The sequence below is a fragment of the Trachinotus anak genome, unplaced genomic scaffold (genome assembly GCF_046630095.1).
Source record: "Trachinotus anak isolate AG129_WGS33_773 ecotype Australia unplaced genomic scaffold, CSIRO_AGI_Tana_v1 ptg000026l, whole genome shotgun sequence".
Lineage (NCBI taxonomy): Eukaryota > Metazoa > Chordata > Actinopteri > Carangiformes > Carangidae > Trachinotus > Trachinotus anak.
Genome location: NW_027273877.1, coordinates 12,626,168 through 12,644,013, shown reverse-complemented (window position 1 = coordinate 12,644,013; position 17,846 = coordinate 12,626,168). Strand labels below are relative to the sequence as shown.

The following is a 17,846-nucleotide window of genomic DNA, read 5'->3' as shown; positions in this document are numbered from 1 at the left end:
TTCCTACCACAAATTTAGCGAACAGGATTGGAAACGAGCAAAAATGAAGAAAAACAACTTTTCAGCACAGTCTCACTGAAGGACGGCAGCTCTTCCCACAGACGGACAGTGGCCACTATAAAAAGGTGAGCAGCTTTTTGCTTATTTCTTCCGTCTGGGGGAAGGTTCTTTGATGATACTGGTAAGACCATAATTTCAAAATCTGGCTCTCCAAACAAAGAGCTAAAATGAAGAGAAAAGGTTACGAATATGGGTGAATGAGTGAATGCACATGAAAGAAAAGACAGGTCTGCACAGGTAGCAACCGGTTCAGGACATGAAATGTTTTTGCTGCAGATACCTCTGTGAGCAGAGAGTGAGGGACTGTAGCCACCGAAGATAATAAAGGAAGCTGCAGTAGGCTTCTCCGTCCATGGAGTCTGGTATAATTAGGGTGTAGATAAGTTCTCAGGCTGGGGTGAGCCTGTGAAAAGGGATTAAAAAAACCTGCTCCTCCTTCCACAGCCATTTACCAAGGTGGACACAGCTTAACACACCGTCAGCGCACACAGCTACACTACAGGCCGACTGCTGCACAAACACCACAGACAGTGGTGTCACAGACACACACAGATCCACATTAATAGGTGCAGGCCCTGCAATGCAAACTCCCACGTGTCTGAAAATGCTGGAAATCCTGTTTAAATGTAAACTTGTTTTCTGCTCATGTGACAGGAAATAAAAATCAGTCTCTTTCAAGAATAAAACCACTTTCAAGATGTGAAGGTTTGTGGTTAGAGGAAGATTTTACAAGTGTTGTCTGAAACACTGATCAATGCATCAACTTTGACCAAACTGTGATGAAGAGTCTCAAACAAACAGAGCAAAGACAGTCACCCTCTGTCCCAGGACGCTGTTCACTGTTGCACTGTTGTTGGTCTTCAGCTCTGCAGCCACCTTTGACCTCTGCTCGTCCCTGGAGATCATGAAGGCGTTGGGCGGCTTCTTGATATATGGCTTCCCTTCATCCTGCTGCTCTCACGCTTTCTCTTTCTATGGGAAAACAGAACAAACAGAAGAAGAGCGTCACCACTGTGACTGTGAGGAGAGAAGTATTTCAGAACAAGCAGCATCTTGGTAGACAAATAACACTCACCTGAAGCTGTGAGACATGAAATAGAGGGTGAGTGTGATTTGATTAGGACTCTGGCTTTGTTGTGGTCTTCCAGCTCCAGATCCTGAGCCAGTCAGGCTGACTTACTGTGACATGGAGGTGTTGGGTGGAGGAGCAGCAGGAGCAACAGGAAGGCCGTGCACCACCTCGCCATTCCTACATGACATCAACATCAGACACATTCATTAGAGAACAGAAAAAGTGTGTTTGAAGATACACACAGAGGCTCACACATGTGCACACTCGTGTGTTTGTCTGCTTTTGTGTTTGTGTGTGTTACTGACATTATTCCAGTAGGAACCAGGTTCTCCTTCACACCATCAGGGAGCCTCACCACTGGCACGTTGTTATTCTGGAGACATAAAACAGGTGATTGGACGAGCTGCATCATCATCTGTGTCACCTGTCCAGCAGGTGTCAGTGTGGCTCCTTTAAGAAGAATGATTGTTGTATTTATGAATATTAATGACATCCACGTGCCCAGCGCTTCACTCTGCACTGTGCTTACAAGTAGCACCGTGAGCATTAGTGAGATATCTGTGTGTGTGTCTTCACACTTCTGACAGACTCACACCACTAGTTTATCTTCACATTGTGTAGAAACACATAAGAACTTGTGAAAAGACACCTGAAGCAGTGTGATCCTTTTATAGCCTCACATCAAACTGTTGATTCTGCTTCAGGTTGTCACACATTACTTTTTACTCACTGAAAAAATAATGACTGTAGTAACAACTCAACCACAGAGAGAACTGACATTAACATGTTGGAGTTCAGTCACAGATTCGCTGGATTTTATGACTTTTAGAACTGACTTTTAACTGATTATTTTATTTTAATTTTACTGTCTTTAAACACAATGTTGATAGTTGCGGTTTTTATTGATTCAAACATTACTGATGACAAAATGTGTCACCGATAAACTTTACAGGAAATAACAACATATCAGTCAATAATCAATCAATAACCCATCAGATGAGTCAGATGATAAACTGCAGCTTTGTCTTGTTCTCTCCATCTGATTCCTGTGAACTGGAACCGGACACAAACACAGTGAACAGAGAACACAGATTTAACTACTGGTCTCAGCTGCTCTGTAGAACTAGTAGGAAATCAAATGTGTGTAAAAAATGAATTTCCTCATCAGAGCTTTATGGTCCATCTGGTAAGGATTCTTACTGTCTGTTAATCATTGACCTCAGCTGTTGATTCCAAAGGTCAGAGCTGCTCTGTGATCAGATTTCCCTGAAGAAATCTTCAGTTGAAGATGAACACAGAGAGCTGCACTTTAATTTCACCTTCTCTCATCAGCTTCATGCAGATTATTTCCTCCATCAGAAGGTAACGTAACCAACAGCTTTCATCATGTTTGTGTCAGCGGCTGTTCACCTGATCTGAGAACAGTACAGATGCTGGTAGCAGCGATGTGTTGTTTTGTTGATTGTATTGGTGAAAAGGAATGAAACAGAAGAAGTAAGAGACTTCAGCCTGTTGGTAAATCAGAAACACCTGTGTGATGTGATGCTGCACTAAATGTTGTTGTGTTGACACGACTTCAAATGTTTGAATCTGTGGTTCATATGAAGTCACTGCTCTGTGCTGCTGCTGGAAGTTTCTAATATTGAGTCTCCTTCATCTTCATGTACATGAGGAGAGAAATGAATACAAACAGCTGCACATTGAAATGTAATCCAGTTCATCAGCATCATGAAAATGACCACAGACTGAATCCAATTCAGTTTGACAAAGATTAGATTTATTACACTGCTGTATTTTCAGTCATAGTAGTCTCATGTACATCCACTTCCTCTGACTGCTGTTAAAATAAGTCACATCAATATGAACTTGTGGTGTTTGAACCAATACATTAGACTTTCTGCATTTTTTAACCATTGTGGTAATTTTCGAATGAATAATTTAATATGTAAAGTTGTAAATATATGACTGAAATTTATGAAACATAATGTCACTGAGACTGGTGATAAAGGGTTATGATACAATGACAGAAGATTTAACAATCAAAATCGTCAAAGTATGATTGTTAGTTCTCTTTAGTGTCGACCAGTAACAGTGAACTCCGTGTTGGAACAGATGTTTTACAGTCAGTGACTTTGTTGATCATAAAACTGAAAATGTGCTGCTGGCAAGTTTTTGTTGAAGCCATGAACTGTGTGTGCCATTCATTTTATTGTTGACGTTTTGTGGCAGTGTCAAAGGTCACCACCTTCAGTCACTGTGAAAAATGATGCACATTAACAAGCAGTGTGATTCAGTGAGTGAGGGACGTTCACCGTCCACAGTCCAGGAAAAAGAGTCTGAGGTTGTTCACAGGTCAACAGGAAATAAAAAGTCATGTAATTTTCACAGAAACACAAACACTGTTGAAATCATGAAATAAATTCAGTTATTCAACCAGGCTGAGAGCTGCAGCAACACAATCAGTATCTCCACACTACAACACTATAAAATGTTTTATATATAATATACAGAATCGATCACTGTAATCCCAGGAAATCCTATTTCTGGAATAATGGAGAATGTTTTTCAGTTTATCTGTAGATTGTGTTTGACAGATTTTACTCACTCACCGTCTCATTTCTTCATTGTTCCTGGAGATGATGTTATTAATGTGAACCATAAAGGTTTACAGCTCTTTTAATGCAGCCATACAGTCATTGAAACTTCAGTGCTAACATCCTCGTCCGACGACACTGGTTAAAGTGCAAAAGTCAAAGATAAGACATAAAATGGAAAAGTCGACTCCAGCACCAATAAAAGTAGAAGATCAGGTACATGTACAACCCTGTTTCCAAAAAAGTTGGAACACTGAGTAAAATGTAAATAAAAACAGAATCTGATGATGTGCAAATCATGTAAACACATATTTAACTGAAAATAGAACAAAGACAACATATCAAATGTTGAAATACTGAAATATTATTGTTTTATGAAAAATATTTCATCAATTTAAATTTGATGCAGCAAAAAAGTTGGGACAGGGCAACAAAAGTCTGGAAAAGTTGTGTAATGCTACAAAAAAACACCTGTTTGAATATCTCACAACTAATAAGGTTAATTGTCAACAGGTCAGTAGATGATTGGGTATAAAAAGAGGCTCCAGAGAGGCAGAGTCTCAGTGCAGCGAAGATGGGGAGAGGTTCACCACTCTGTGAAAGACTGTGTGGGCAAATAGTGCAACAGTTTAAGAATCATGTTCCTCAATGTAAAACTGCAAAGAATTTGTGAACTTCAGCCTCTACGGTTTATGATATCATTAAAAGATTCTGAGAATCCAGAGAAATCTCTGTGTGCAAGGAACAAGGCTGAAAACCAGTACTGGATGGTCAAGACCTTCAGGTCCTCAGGCAGCACTGCATTAAAAACAGACATAATTCTATAGTGGAAATCACTGCATGGGCTCAGGAACACTTCTGAAAACCATTGTCTGTGAACACAGTTCATCACTGCTCCACAAATGCAGGTTGAAACTCTACCATGCAAAGAAGAAACCACATCTAAACATGATCCAGAAACGTCACCAACTTCTCTGGGCCCGAGCTCATTTAAGATTTTTGATGATTGTTACTCCTTTTAACTGATACATACTGACTATCACTGATAAACACTGACTATTGCTCCCTACCACTGATCAATACTGACTATTTCTCCCTATCACTGATCAGTACTGAACATGTCATGTTGTTGTCAGGACTTTACTGAGATTTTATTGATTATTGATTCCATATTGTTGGATCAATGTCAGATCCAATCAGTTGATCTCAGTCCTTCTGTGTGTCAGTGGATGTCAATGTTGGTCCATCGTGTGTGAGCTGGGCTGCTCTTCACCTCACTGCAGCTTCATGACTCCATCTAGTGGACTGATGGTAGAAGTACAGCAGCTTCCTCCTCCTCACACTGCTGACTGAATACAGCTGACACTGATATGAACCAGAGAAGAAGAGTCAGTCAGTGGAGCTGATATTTTTACAAGAGAAGTGATGTCAATTTCAGTTGATGTGCAGATGAATGATTTGTGTTTCTCTCCACATGAAGGTAGAAAGTGTGTGTGAGCTGATGTGGATGTGAATCCAGCAGCATGGATCAGTGTGAGGACAGAGAGGAGGGAGCCCCTCCCTCTAAAACCACTCCGTGTGGGGGCCATGAGAGCCAGACCAGAGCTCAGAGGTGAGATGAGGATCTCTAACTGTCCATGACTCTTCTCCATGTCAGAGCTCAGCACTCACATCACTGCTCCATCATGTCAGACAATCTGTTGATCAAAGGTCAGAATTTCAAACTGACACAAAGTCTTTTCACACTAAGTTACTTGTTGTATTTATTCAAAGATTGAACATATTTTTAATCAGTTTTTATTCAACATGCACATTAATCAGTTGTGTTGTTGTTTCAGGATCCAGCAGCAGAGACCAGACTCTCCTGAACCCAGCTGTCTGTCTTTAAAGAGCCACCTGTCGAAGGATGTTATCATTGACTTTAAAGAAGGACGTCCATCAGCTGATCAGATGTAAGCTGTAAAACTGAGGTTATTGTAGTAAAAAAAATAATTTGTACAACGTGTTGTTGGATCAGGTCTGAAATCAAAGTGTTTCTGTTTGTTGTGAATGTCAACACTGGAAGGTGGAGGTCAAACTGTGGCCGTCAAAGAGAGGGGGGAGAAGTGATGTGGTTTAAATCCAGTCTGTCCTTGAAGACATTCACAGTGTTGACTAGGGCTGAACAATCAATCCAAATATAATCCAAATCACAGGAGCTGCAGTTTACTGATGAAGGTAAAATGTGTCACAACGTTGTTGTGCATTGTCAGCACCATAAGTGTTGTGGTCCTACAGAGACACTCCGACCTACAAATCATATTCTCCAGACGTAAAGGAACATGTTTGTTTGGTACAAGCCCCAACAACAATCACATCATCATCATTTTTACAAATATCATGAAGCCCTAGTGTTGACCTCAGTTGGTCACATGAAAAATGACAGAAGTACTTTGTGTGAAGAGAGAAAGTCAAACCCTGCCTACTTTTTCACCTGCACACAGCTGACCAATCAGTGAGGGAGGTGGATGGAGAGGATTATATTTCATAATAGGCACTAGAACCGCCTCTCGCTTGAAGTCTACCTTTAGGTTTCCCACTAGGGTTGCCAACCGTCCCATGTAATATGGGATTGTCCCTTATTTGAAGGAAAAATGCTCCATTCCGTATCATTTTTGTCCGATATCCTGTGCTGTAAATAGAGTGGTGACAAGTCAAACCAAACTAGTTCTAGTCTACAAGTGGACTGGAGAAGTTCAACAATGAGCAGTCAACTGACCAGCTCAGTTCTTAAACCCTTATATTTAATGGCAGTGGTCCAGGTTCGAGTCCGACCTGAGGCCCTTTGCTGCATGTCATCTGCTTTCCTCTCTGATACTAATTGTAAAGCTGAGGTACACTGCTTTTGTTGTTACCCTTGATATTGTTGGGTTATAACCAATGAAAGAGTGTGTATCTGCAGTTTGAAATCTCCAAAAATGTTGCAAAAGTCGGCATGAAGCAGCAACAGATTCCCTCACTGAGCTAAATAAACAAACACAATCAAAAACAGTGCTACAGGATTACTGCTGCCGGCACCACTCCATCTGACAAACACCTCTGATGGAGGGAACTGATCCCTTCAGATGTTCCTGATTCATGTTTGAACTGTCATTTACTCAGTGAAACTTTACGGGTTCACTTTCATTTTCATACTAGTTGCTGCCCAGTACAACCAGTCTGATACAAGCAGACACTGAGCAGCTCCACTGGAGCAGCTGCAGGGTCTCGGTGCCTTGCTTCAGGCTCTTCAGCAGTGTTGAGTGAGAGAGGGAGAGTTTTATGGAGGGTTGCTGAGAGACGTTGGGACTAAACCAAACTGGTGAACCCAAACACTGAGCTGGAAGCTACAAACAGCTGCAGACTGAGCTGTTGATTCTTAGTGGGATCAGCAGGACTAGTAAACCTTTACATCTACAGGGAGTGGTCTGATTCACTGTTCACATCCAAACATCACTTCATAGACCTTCAGCTTGTGTCTGTCTCTGTGTGGACAGACATAATGTGAGCTCATTCTTCATGATTCCTCCACAGAGTGGACCAGGGGAGCTCAGAGGTTCCCAGGGGTCAGTCTGCCCAGCAGCATCAAACACACCTGGACTCCATATTTATGGTCTGTGCATGTACAACTACTTTCACATCTGCTCACAATCATCTCCATGCTGCACGTTTAGACCAGTGGATTGTCAGTCTGTTCAACATGGATCTGATGTTTGGCTCCATGGTTTTAGTTTGATGCTATCACTCATGTAGTTTCCTGTTCCAGCTGCTGGAGGAGAACATTGTCAGTTTTGTGAAGAACGAGCTGAAGAAGATCCAGAAGCTTCTGAGTCCAGATTACCCAGAATGCTTAGAGAGCCAGAGGGAGGACGAGGAGGTGTTGGACAGTGAGGATGAAGAGCAGAGGAGCAGCAGCAGAGAGGCATTTGTGAAGATCACAGTGAACTTCCTGAGGAGGATGAAGCAGGAGGAGCTGGCTGACTGTCTGCAGAGCAGTAAGAGGATTTCTCTAAAGATTCAAAATGATGGAGAAATGAGACATTTAACGTCTCAACACATGAGGGAAATATGTTCATATATGTATTCTTTATGGAAATGAAAATATTTGATTGTCTGTATGAATCCTGTTTCTTTTAAGTTCATTCAGGAAACTCTGCTGCAGTTTGTCAACATAAACTTAAATCTGAGCTGAAGGAGAAGTTCCAGTGTGTGTTTGAGGGGATCTCTAAAGCAGGAAAACCAACCCCTCTGAATCAGATCTACACAGAGCTCTACATCACAGAGGGAGGGGCTGGAGAGGTCAATGATGAACATGAGATCAGACAGATTGAAACAGCATCCAGGAAACCAGCCAGACCAGAAACAACCATCAGACAAGAAGACATCTTTAAACCCCCACCTGGAAGAGATGGACCAATCAGAAGAGTGATGACGAAGGGAGTGGCTGGCATTGGGAAAACAGTCTTAACACAGAAGTTCACTCTGGACTGGGCTGAAGACAAAGCCAACCAGGACATACAGTTCACATTTCCCTTCACCTTCAGAGAGCTGAATGTGCTGAAAGAGAAAAGGTTCAGCTTGGTGGAACTTGTTCATCACTTCTTCACTCAAACCAAAGAAGCAGGAATCTGCAGGTTTGATCAGTTCCAGGTTGTGTTCATCTTTGACGGTCTGGATGAGTGTCGACCTCCTCTGGACTTCCACAACACTGAGATCCTGACTGATGTGACAGAGTCCACCTCAGTGCACGTGCTACTGACAAACCTCATCAGGGGGAACCTGCTTCCCTCTGCTCGCCTCTGGATAACCACACGACCTGCAGCAGCCAATCAGATCCCTCCTGAGTGTGTTGACATGATGACAGAAGTCAGAGGGTTCACTGACCCACAGAAGGAGGAGTACTTCAGGAAGAGGTTCAGAGATGAGGAGCAGGCCAGCAGGATCATTTCCCACATCAAGACATCACGAAGCCTCCACATCATGTGCCATGTCCCAGTCTTCTGCTGGATCACTGCTACAGTTCTGGAGGACGTGTTGAAGACCAGAGAGGGAGGAGAGCTGCCCAAGACCCTGACTGATATGTACATCCACTTCCTGGTGGTTCAATCCAAACTGAAGAATGTCAAGTATGATGGAGGAGCTGAGACAGATCCACACTGGAGTCCAGAGACCAGGAAGATGATTGAGTCACTGGGAAAACTGGCTTTTGAGCAGCTGCAGAAAGGAAACCTGATCTTCTATGAATCAGACCTGACAGAGTGTGGCATCGATATCAGAGCAGCCTCAGTGTACTCAGGAGTGTTCACACAGGTCTTTACAGAGGAGAGAGGGCTGTACCAGGACAAGGTGTTCTGCTTCGTCCATCTGAGTGTTCAGGAGTTTCTGGCTGCTCTTCATGTCCACATGACCTTCATCAACTCTGGAGTCAATCTGATGGCAGAGGAAGATACAACATCAAAGAGGGCAAAAAGAAGAAAAGTCCAATCTACAGAAACAGACTTTTTCCAGAGAGCTGTGGACAAGGTCTTGCAGAGTCCAAATGGACACCTGGACTTGTTCCTCCGCTTCCTCCTGGGTCTTTCACTGCAGACCAATCAGACTCTCCTACGAGGTCTGATGACACAGACAGGAAGTGGTTCACAGACCAATCAGAAAACAGTCCAGTACATCAAGAAGAAGATCAATGAGAATCTGTCTGCAGAGAAAAGCATCAACCTGTTCCACTGTCTGAATGAACTGAATGATGCTTCTCTAGTGGAGCAGATCCAACAGTCCCTGAGATCAGGACGTCTCTCCACAGATAAACTGTCTCCTGCTGAATGGTCAGCTCTGGTCTTCATCTTACTGTCATCAGAAGAAGATCTGGATGTGTTTGACCTGAGGAAATACTCTGCTTCAGAGGAGGCTCTTCTGAGGCTGCTGCCAGTGGTCAAAGCCTCCAACAAAGCTGTGTAAGTGTAGAGAGGATCTGGTTTGTTCATCATTACATAAAGACACTTCTCTCTGTTGGAAAATAAATTCCTCTCCTCTTTAATTCCTTGTTATCATCTCTTCAGACTGAGTCACTGTAACCTCTCAGAGAGAAGCTGTGAAGCTCTGCCCTCAGTCCTCAGCTCCCAGTCCTCTAGTCTGAGAGATCTGGACATGAGTAACAACAACCTGCAGGATTCAGGAGTGAAGCTGCTGTCTGCTGGACTGGAGAGTCCACACTGTTCACTGGAAACTCTCAGGTCAGGCTTCATCAACCTTATTTATCTGATGACTGTTTAACAGAGCACCAAGTGTTGACAGAGTGTTCCTGTGTGTGGTTTTGTGTGTCTGCAGTCTGTCAGGCTGTCTGATCACAGAGGAAGGCTGTGCTTCTCTGGCCTCAGCTCTGAGATCCAACCCCTCCCATCTGAGAGAGCTGGACCTGAGTTACAATCATCCAGGAGACTCAGCAGTGAAGCAGCTGTCTGCTGGACTGGAGGATCCAGACTGGAGACTGGACTCTCTCAGGTATGGACAGACACTGACTGAAAGAGGAGAAGAGCTGGAAACATTTCCTCTGTCAAAGCTGATGACAGATTTGTACAGAAGTTCTTTGCTTCGGCAGAACAATCCCAGAGACTGTTGTTACGTTCCCCGATGAGGAACTAGGGGATGAGGGGAAGTTGCAAAATAAAAAGTTTCATAAAGGGAGGGGCCACACCTGAGCAGGAGAGAGAGCAACAACATAAGACCACACCAGACCCCAGCATTAGGGTCGTAATACTGTAGAGACCTGTTCAGTGTTGATGCACTAATAACAACTGAGCAACAATAATAAAACCATCTCCACTGCTCAGAGACATTAATCTCCCAGTGTCTTTAACCAGGGAGGAAATAATGGAGAATTCAATCAGGTGGCACCATCATGTCTCTGTCTTCTAAAATATTGATGATGAATAATTACCTGAACTTCTGTAAGATCCTGATCTTGTGATTATGTGATCTGTTGTATTTAGGTTACAGTAAATCGTAACTGTGACATGCAGATGTAATAACTATATGGAGGCTTCCAGCTGTCCAACTGAAAACAACAAGACTGTCCTTCTGTAACAAATGTGCCCACAGGTCGTCTGTCAGCAGGTTATTATAACCCATAGTTAGGTTCTATTGCTAGGCTACATCTAGTGGTTGTAATCATGATGACAGGAGCAAAGGGAAAAGTGCAGTGATGTAGTTTATAGAGCGACAAAGTCCATGTCAGGAGGAGGTTGGAGTGGATAGATGGGTTAACAAAACACAAGAATATGACACAGGAGAGCCGTGTTCGATTCCCATGTGAAAGTAGCCGTTTATGTTGTTTCTATTATCCATCACCAGAGCCCTTGAAAGAGAGTCGGGTCAGTGGAGGTCCAAAATGCTTAATTGTCATGTGATTCATGGAGCCCTCACATAGTTCCTGGAAGTTAGAGGTGGGAAATTTGAAAACGAGGTAGAGAAGAGACAGAACTGTGGTTTTTAAGCAATTTTTGGTCATTTATTGGTCATTAATAATAATAAATGCATTGATTTACAATATGTATACAGCACACTGACACATGTATATAATTACATCACTATATTCTTTTAAAAGAAAAAATAGTTCCTATCTGAGGACATAAAGTCTATGTTTACATTTCATAGATCTCAAAGAAACTCAGAAACATGAATAGTATGTGAAGTGGTTTGTGCCCGTCTTCTGTCTTACATATACAGTAGTCTGCACCATGGTTTATTGTGCTGCATGGGGATGCTGCATTCAGTCAGAACAATGAGGATTTAGCTCGGGTCAGCAGGAGCTACCTTACCATCACTAAAGAGGCTAACAACAAAAAATATGCATTAAACACTACATTTGCACTTTTTCCTCAAGGGAAGAATACATCATTGGCTTCATGTTTGGTTTATTAAAAAAAGGAACAGGGAAAGTTTTGTAAAACCCAGGGAGGTGAGACAGAGTGAGAGTGTTGTCTGACTGCAGAAAATGTTCAGGCTCCACTGAATCCCCCTCTGGTCTTTCAGTCTCAAATATGCAGTTTTGTGATGGATCACAAAAAGCTGCTTCTGTATTATTGTGTAACAGTAGCTTGTTTTCCAAAATGGATATTCACACAGGCCCCGCTGATATATTTATCTAATATTTAACTAACCCCCCAAAAAATCACGTTTAGAAGCCTGTTACTCCAATTCCACAGCGTTGGATGAAATGACATTACGAGAACGGATTTTAAAATTAATGGGCTGCTCCTGGCTAATGTTGTGTGTTGCTGACCTTATCCATATCCAGTAACTCAGTCTAATCTGTTATCTGTTAATGTCCCTAAATCTTCCTATTTAGTGGGGAAACCACTAAACTGCTTTAATGCACATGTTAACATCATTCAGCTGTACCAATAATATACAATCACATTCTTTACAAGTCTTACCTTTCAAACGTGCGTCCCAAACAGTATATTCTGTTGTTACTCCACTGTGCTGCTGCTATTTGCTGCTAACTTCCTGGAACTATTGAGACGCTCCATGATCCACCATTGCTGCAAAAACATGGTCCATTGGAGTGAACGGAGATGACGCGACTCTCTCTTTCAAGGGCTCTATCTATGAACGTTCATTGTGATTATTGTAACCATGACAACAAAGATCAGCTTATGTTGAGGAAGTTCTTGTTTGAACCCAAATCACTTCCACTTCCCAAATCAAATCACTTGATGTTTCGCTCCAGTGAAGGGAAATAGGAGCGCAACATAAAAGTTGAAGGAGGTTTCTGCCCCGGTGGAAGCAGCGTATTGTCAGGAAGTGAAGTCATTTATTACAAGTCTTAGAAGCAACAACTTCAGGGTGAACCAAGGCCAAAACTATAATCAGAAGAAACTCTCTCCCAGAAAGTGCTAACTAACCCGAGGTGAAAACAAAGGAAACTAAAGACACCAACTAAACCTGGCTCCCTAAGGTAAAGAAAAACAGGAGGAAACAGATCAAAAATAAATGGCAGTTCACCCCTACAGCTTCAGTGCTATTTACAATAAAGTGAATTCATCTATTTACATCCCCCAAAACAAAACCCAAATCTATTTCATACTCACAGCGGCACTGGGCCTGATCAAAAGTCACAGTTGACCTAACTAACAGAGAGAACTAACACACAATCAGACTGGGGGCTGGGACAGAACCGAGCTGCTGCTGTCAGCTCTGTCACCGGAGCACAGGACAAACCATGGAGTTTGAAATGCTGGATATTGTGAAGCAGCCGACCAGCAGCCACCACTTCCCCGGGCCAAGCCCATGCATCCAGCCAATCAGGAGGGACCTAGAGGGGGAACACACGAAGCTCCTCACAGACAAAGAGCACTCACTCTCACACAAAAAAAACTGTCACAGTCACACCACAGTCATACATGAGAGGAAACTGGACATTAGTCAATAATACAACCAGGGCCTAACACCATCTTTTCCTAAACCTGACCAACCATTGACCATTATTATAATAACCAAGGCGACAGAGGTAGGGACAGCTGCCGCTGTAGGAGCACTATTTCAGGAGACACTCCTGACAAAGGGTGGTTGTTGTTCAGGTTGGAGGACTGGTTGAAAAAAAACTCATTGTTGTGAACAGTTGAATAATTAGTGTTTTTGAGTGAATGTTTTGAACATGAAACAGCTGTTTTCAGTTTCTGTGTCTTGATGCCCAAACAAATCTGACGCCAGATCAGATGAAGACACAAAGTGGCTCCTTAATGAAAACTGTACAGCAGCTGTAGTTTCACTAGTCTTCCTCTCTGAGCCTCTTCCTCTTTGCTCTACAGTTTCTCTGACTTCCTCTGGACTTTAACTTGAAGTCAAATCAAAATGTGGCGACAGAAGCTTGTATGGTTCCTGCTGCTGTGTGACAGCTGATGAATAAACAGAACATCAGGTCTGATGTTTCTGCAAAACTGTTCAGTGACCTGTGAACATCATCTGTCAGATTTATTCATCTAACATGTCACAGACTGAGACACTGTGGAGCAAAGTGACACATGAAGCTCATTTTAGAGAGGACTGAGAGTGTGTGTGTGTGTGTGTGTGTGTGTGTGTGTGTGTGTGTGTGTTTGTGTGTGGCTCAGACATTGTCCTGTAAGAAGAGGAAGTCTAATGAAGCTACAGCAGAAAAATGTGTTACTATCTGAGGACATACAGTCTATGTTTGAGGATAACAGCTAGCATCAGCATCATTCTCTGTGAATATGCGTCCATACATACAAGCCTCCATTTGAACACAATCATGAAACAATGTGTGTGTGAGAGCCATGTAATGTCCATGTCTGCATGCTGACAGAGAACGTGCTGGTCTGACCCCCCTCCCTCTTTCAGGGTGGAGCCTGCTGGAGTCCGGTGGTTGAGACCAGGTCTGAGGAAGTGTAAGTGTGTTTTTCATTGACTCATGAAAACAAAGCAGCACATTCAACCATCTTCAAACTGTCACATCACTGATGTCATGAGTCATGATCAGACTGTCAATAACTGATCAGATGATAGATCAATAACTGTGGATGTGTCTTGTTCTCTCCATCAGATTCCTGTGAACTCACGCTTGACACAAACACAGTGAACACAAAGATCAAACTGTCTGACGACAACAGGAAGATGACACGTGTGGAGGAGGATCAGTCGTATCCTGATCATCCAGACAGATTTGACCAGTGTCCTCAGCTGCTGTGTGGAACTGGTCTGACTGGTCGCTGTTACTGGGAGGTCGAGTGCAGAGGAAGGGTTGATATATCAGTGAGTTACAGAGGAATCAGAAGAAAAGGAAACAGTAATGACTGTTGGTTTGGATTGAACAATCAGTCCTGGAGTCTAATCTGCTCTGATGGTGTTTACTGTGTTTGGCACAATGAAATAAGTACACGTATCTCCTCCTCCTCCTCCTCTGTCTCTCACAGAGTAGCAGTGTATGTGGACTGGCCTGCTGGCTCTTTGTCCTTCTACAGAGTCTCCTCTGACTCACTGATCCACCTCCACACCTTCAACACCACCTTCACTCAGCCTCTGTATCCTGGGTTTGGGTTTGGGGCCAGTCCTGGTTCCTCAGTGTCTCTGTGTTGAGTGTAGCAGAGAGAGCCTCTGTTGAACAGAGAGAAGAACTGGTTTTTGTTTCTGTCCCAGTCTCTCAAGCTGCTGGAAGACTTGTCAAACGTTTTGTGGTCCTGGGTTTTAATCCTCAGGTGACTCAGTGAAGTTTGAAGTCAAACACTCAAAGTGAAAACTGAAAATCTGTCACAGCCTCAAAGTGGTGAGACATTTAGAGGTGGTGTGTTTGATCCTGATCACGTCAGAAAGTCCAGCACCCAGAGTAAAGATTGAGCAGCTTTTAGAGATGATGTCTCCTATGTCTCATGGTCTCCCATGGTGTTAGAGACTCTTCAGGTGTTTTACATTCAGGTTTGATCCTCAGGTGACTCAGTGAAGTTTGAAGCCCAACACCCAAAGTGAAAACTCAAAGGCTCTGAGGGAAACTTGTCAAACTGTCTTTGAGTGAATTAGAAAGCTCCTGACTCCCCTGAAGAGTCTGAGCCTGAGTCTGATCACATATAGCTTCCATAGACTCTTTATATACAGTCATTGTTTGTGTAACCAACCTTAGTGATGTAAAGTGTATTACAGTATAATAACAACTTGGAGCAGTTATAAGACTCTGGCCAGGATCAGAAGACACTAAATTCGTAAGGAGCCAATGTGTTGAGCAACAATAATGAGACAGGCACTGTAATAACTGTTGAGTAGCCACTCTTGTATTTTTACAGTGAACAAAGAGAAATGTTCAATTTGTACAAAACCATAAAATAATGACCCAAATTGCCAAAAATAAAAGAATAAAGTGTCCGTTGGGGCCCTTAGAAATAAGAGTTGTTGCAGGTGCACCTGATTTTAAAGGTCCAGTGGAGTGTAATGTGAATGTATGGGTGTGAGTGTGTACGTGTGTATCTCCTTTGTGGTGATTCTTCCTCAAAGTGCTTGACTCGCAATCTGTCATGGCCGGAATCTCGTCCTGGTCCTTCCGATTTTCTCCCGTCCTCTCAAAAACCTGACCTATACACAAGGTCATATAATTTACATTCTTTTCTCAGATGCATCATTAAAGGTTTAAATGTCAAAAATCAACATATTGCATCGAACCTGATATGTTCATCTTCTTCAATCTTATCAAATCTCAAAGCTTCAGTTTTTAGTTTTTTGTTGTACAACATTCAATAATCAAGTGTATCAAATATGAGAACTAAGTATTCAAGTGCTCCCATATTTATCTGTTCATGTGAACAGTACTTCAATAATATTTACGCTAGGCAACCATTTATATTCAAAATATATATCATAACCATATCAAAATCATGTGCAAATACATAGAAAATACACATTGAGTTTGTTTTAGAGGTATCAAAGAGGTGTGCTTAATTACTCCAACACTATAGGCCTATTTACCAAAAATTACCCTCTATGCAACTTTAAACTCTCAGTGAAATGAAATAAATTCCTTCAGTAGTTTGCATATTACAAAACTAAATATTATTTTACTCTCATCATATGATTTACCAAATTACTTTCTTTCCCCTTTAAATTGGCTTTAGGAAAATAAAACAAACCTCCCTTTCACATTCATACATCGGCATAAAATAATAAACACAATATGCACATGTTCAAAATATTGCACCATTATTTACTTCAGTTCACTCTCATAACCTTTAATATGACCACTGCTCTCTTCCAGCACACTGAGAAACCACAGAGAAATAGCATCAGAGCAGCTAAAGGGAATGTTTCTCACCGTTGCTCTGTATTTCAAAGCCGAGCACGCCGATGTCGGAGCTGCAGCGGCTCTCCAGATGGAAGGTAGGTAGTTAGCCTGTTAGGCACAAGAAGACAGGTACAGTAACAACATGTGGAATGACAGCAGCAGGTTCAGGTGCAGCAGCAGGTCCAAAAAAAACACACCATGCCTGGTGTCTGCAGTTTATGATCTGACTCAGATCATCAGGACAAGTTGTAGAGGAGCAGAAGTCAGTGTGTAAACGGAGCCACAGGAGGAAACAGCTCAGAGACAGACATCAGATCTGTACAGAGTTCAGGCTGAGTGAGTCTCAGTTGTTCACTTTATATCACATGTGTCAAACTCAAGGGTGGGAGGCAGAGTATATGTTCGCGGATGTAAAGGGCAAAGCTGTGTGTCTTCTGTGCGGAGACAGTGTGGCTGTAATGAAAGAATACAACATTAGAAGACACTATGAAACGAAACACCACGACAGATACAAGCATCTGGACACGACACAAAGGCTCCAGAAGTTAGAAGAGATAAAAAGAACTCTGGTGTCACAGCAGGCTATGTTTACAAAAGCCAAATCACAAAGCAAGGCTGCTGTTAAGGCCAGTTTTATTGTGGCAGCAGGGGTTGCAAAAACAGCCCGGCCCTTTACCGAGGGAGAATTTGTCAAAAACGTGATTAAAGTTTGCGATGCAAATGTGCACACAAATGTGCCCAGGAAAAATGCCAGCATTTTTAAACGTGAGCCTGAGCCGAAACACCGTTGCTGACTGTGTACGTCAGCTTGCTGCCAACCTCCAACAACAGCTTGTGGGAAAGGGAAAAGATTTCATCGCATACTCCTTTGCTGTGGATGAGAGCACCAACACTTCTGATACTGCCCAGCTGTCAATTTTCATCCGTGGAGTGAACTCAAGCCTGTGCGTAACAGAAGAACTTTTGGGATTACGAGCAATGCATGGCACAACTACGGGGAAAGATCTCTTTTAAGAGGTATCCAGATGTGTAAATGAAATGGGGCTGCTGTGGGATAAACTCGTGGGACTGACAACAGATGGAGTGCCATCAAAAGAGTGGATTGGTGGGCAGGATCCGGGAGAAGATGCAGGAGGAAAGTGATAAGCTGACAGCTGCATCACTGCATCATACATTTCAGAATATGGTGACTTGCCCTATCACAGAGAGGTGCAATGGCTAAGCCAGGGAAAGGTGCTGGAAAGATGTTTTGAGTTGTGTGAGGAGATCTGTGAGTTCATGGAAAGCAAAGGGAAAGACACAACAGACCTACGGGACAAAAAGT

The 17,846-nt window shown here is 42.7% G+C and overlaps 3 protein-coding genes across 4 annotated transcripts in view; 2 read left to right on the top strand and 1 right to left on the bottom strand.

Annotated features, from left to right (window-relative positions):
- LOC139609603 (NLR family CARD domain-containing protein 3-like) overlaps positions 1 to 15,635 on the top strand; it is a 93,270-nt gene extending 77,635 nt beyond the window's left edge. Inside the window, exons 5-12 of the mRNA XM_071464429.1 lie at positions 5,565 to 5,678; positions 7,279 to 7,357; positions 7,511 to 7,739; positions 7,892 to 9,695; positions 9,801 to 9,974; positions 10,069 to 10,242; positions 14,101 to 14,147; positions 14,303 to 15,635. Coding sequence (XP_071320530.1) covers positions 5,565 to 5,678; positions 7,279 to 7,357; positions 7,511 to 7,739; positions 7,892 to 9,695; positions 9,801 to 9,974; positions 10,069 to 10,242; positions 14,101 to 14,147; positions 14,303 to 14,835 — 3,154 coding nt within the window. The 3' untranslated portion in view covers positions 14,836 to 15,635. The remainder of the gene's footprint in view (positions 1 to 5,564; positions 5,679 to 7,278; positions 7,358 to 7,510; positions 7,740 to 7,891; positions 9,696 to 9,800; positions 9,975 to 10,068; positions 10,243 to 14,100; positions 14,148 to 14,302) is intronic.
- The window catches only part of LOC139609622 (protein NLRC3-like), a 248,792-nt gene that overhangs the window by 31,565 nt on the left and 199,381 nt on the right, over positions 1 to 17,846 (bottom strand). The window lies entirely within an intron of this gene.
- LOC139609645 (ribonuclease inhibitor-like) overlaps positions 1 to 17,846 on the top strand; it is a 137,236-nt gene that overhangs the window by 99,327 nt on the left and 20,063 nt on the right. The window lies entirely within an intron of this gene.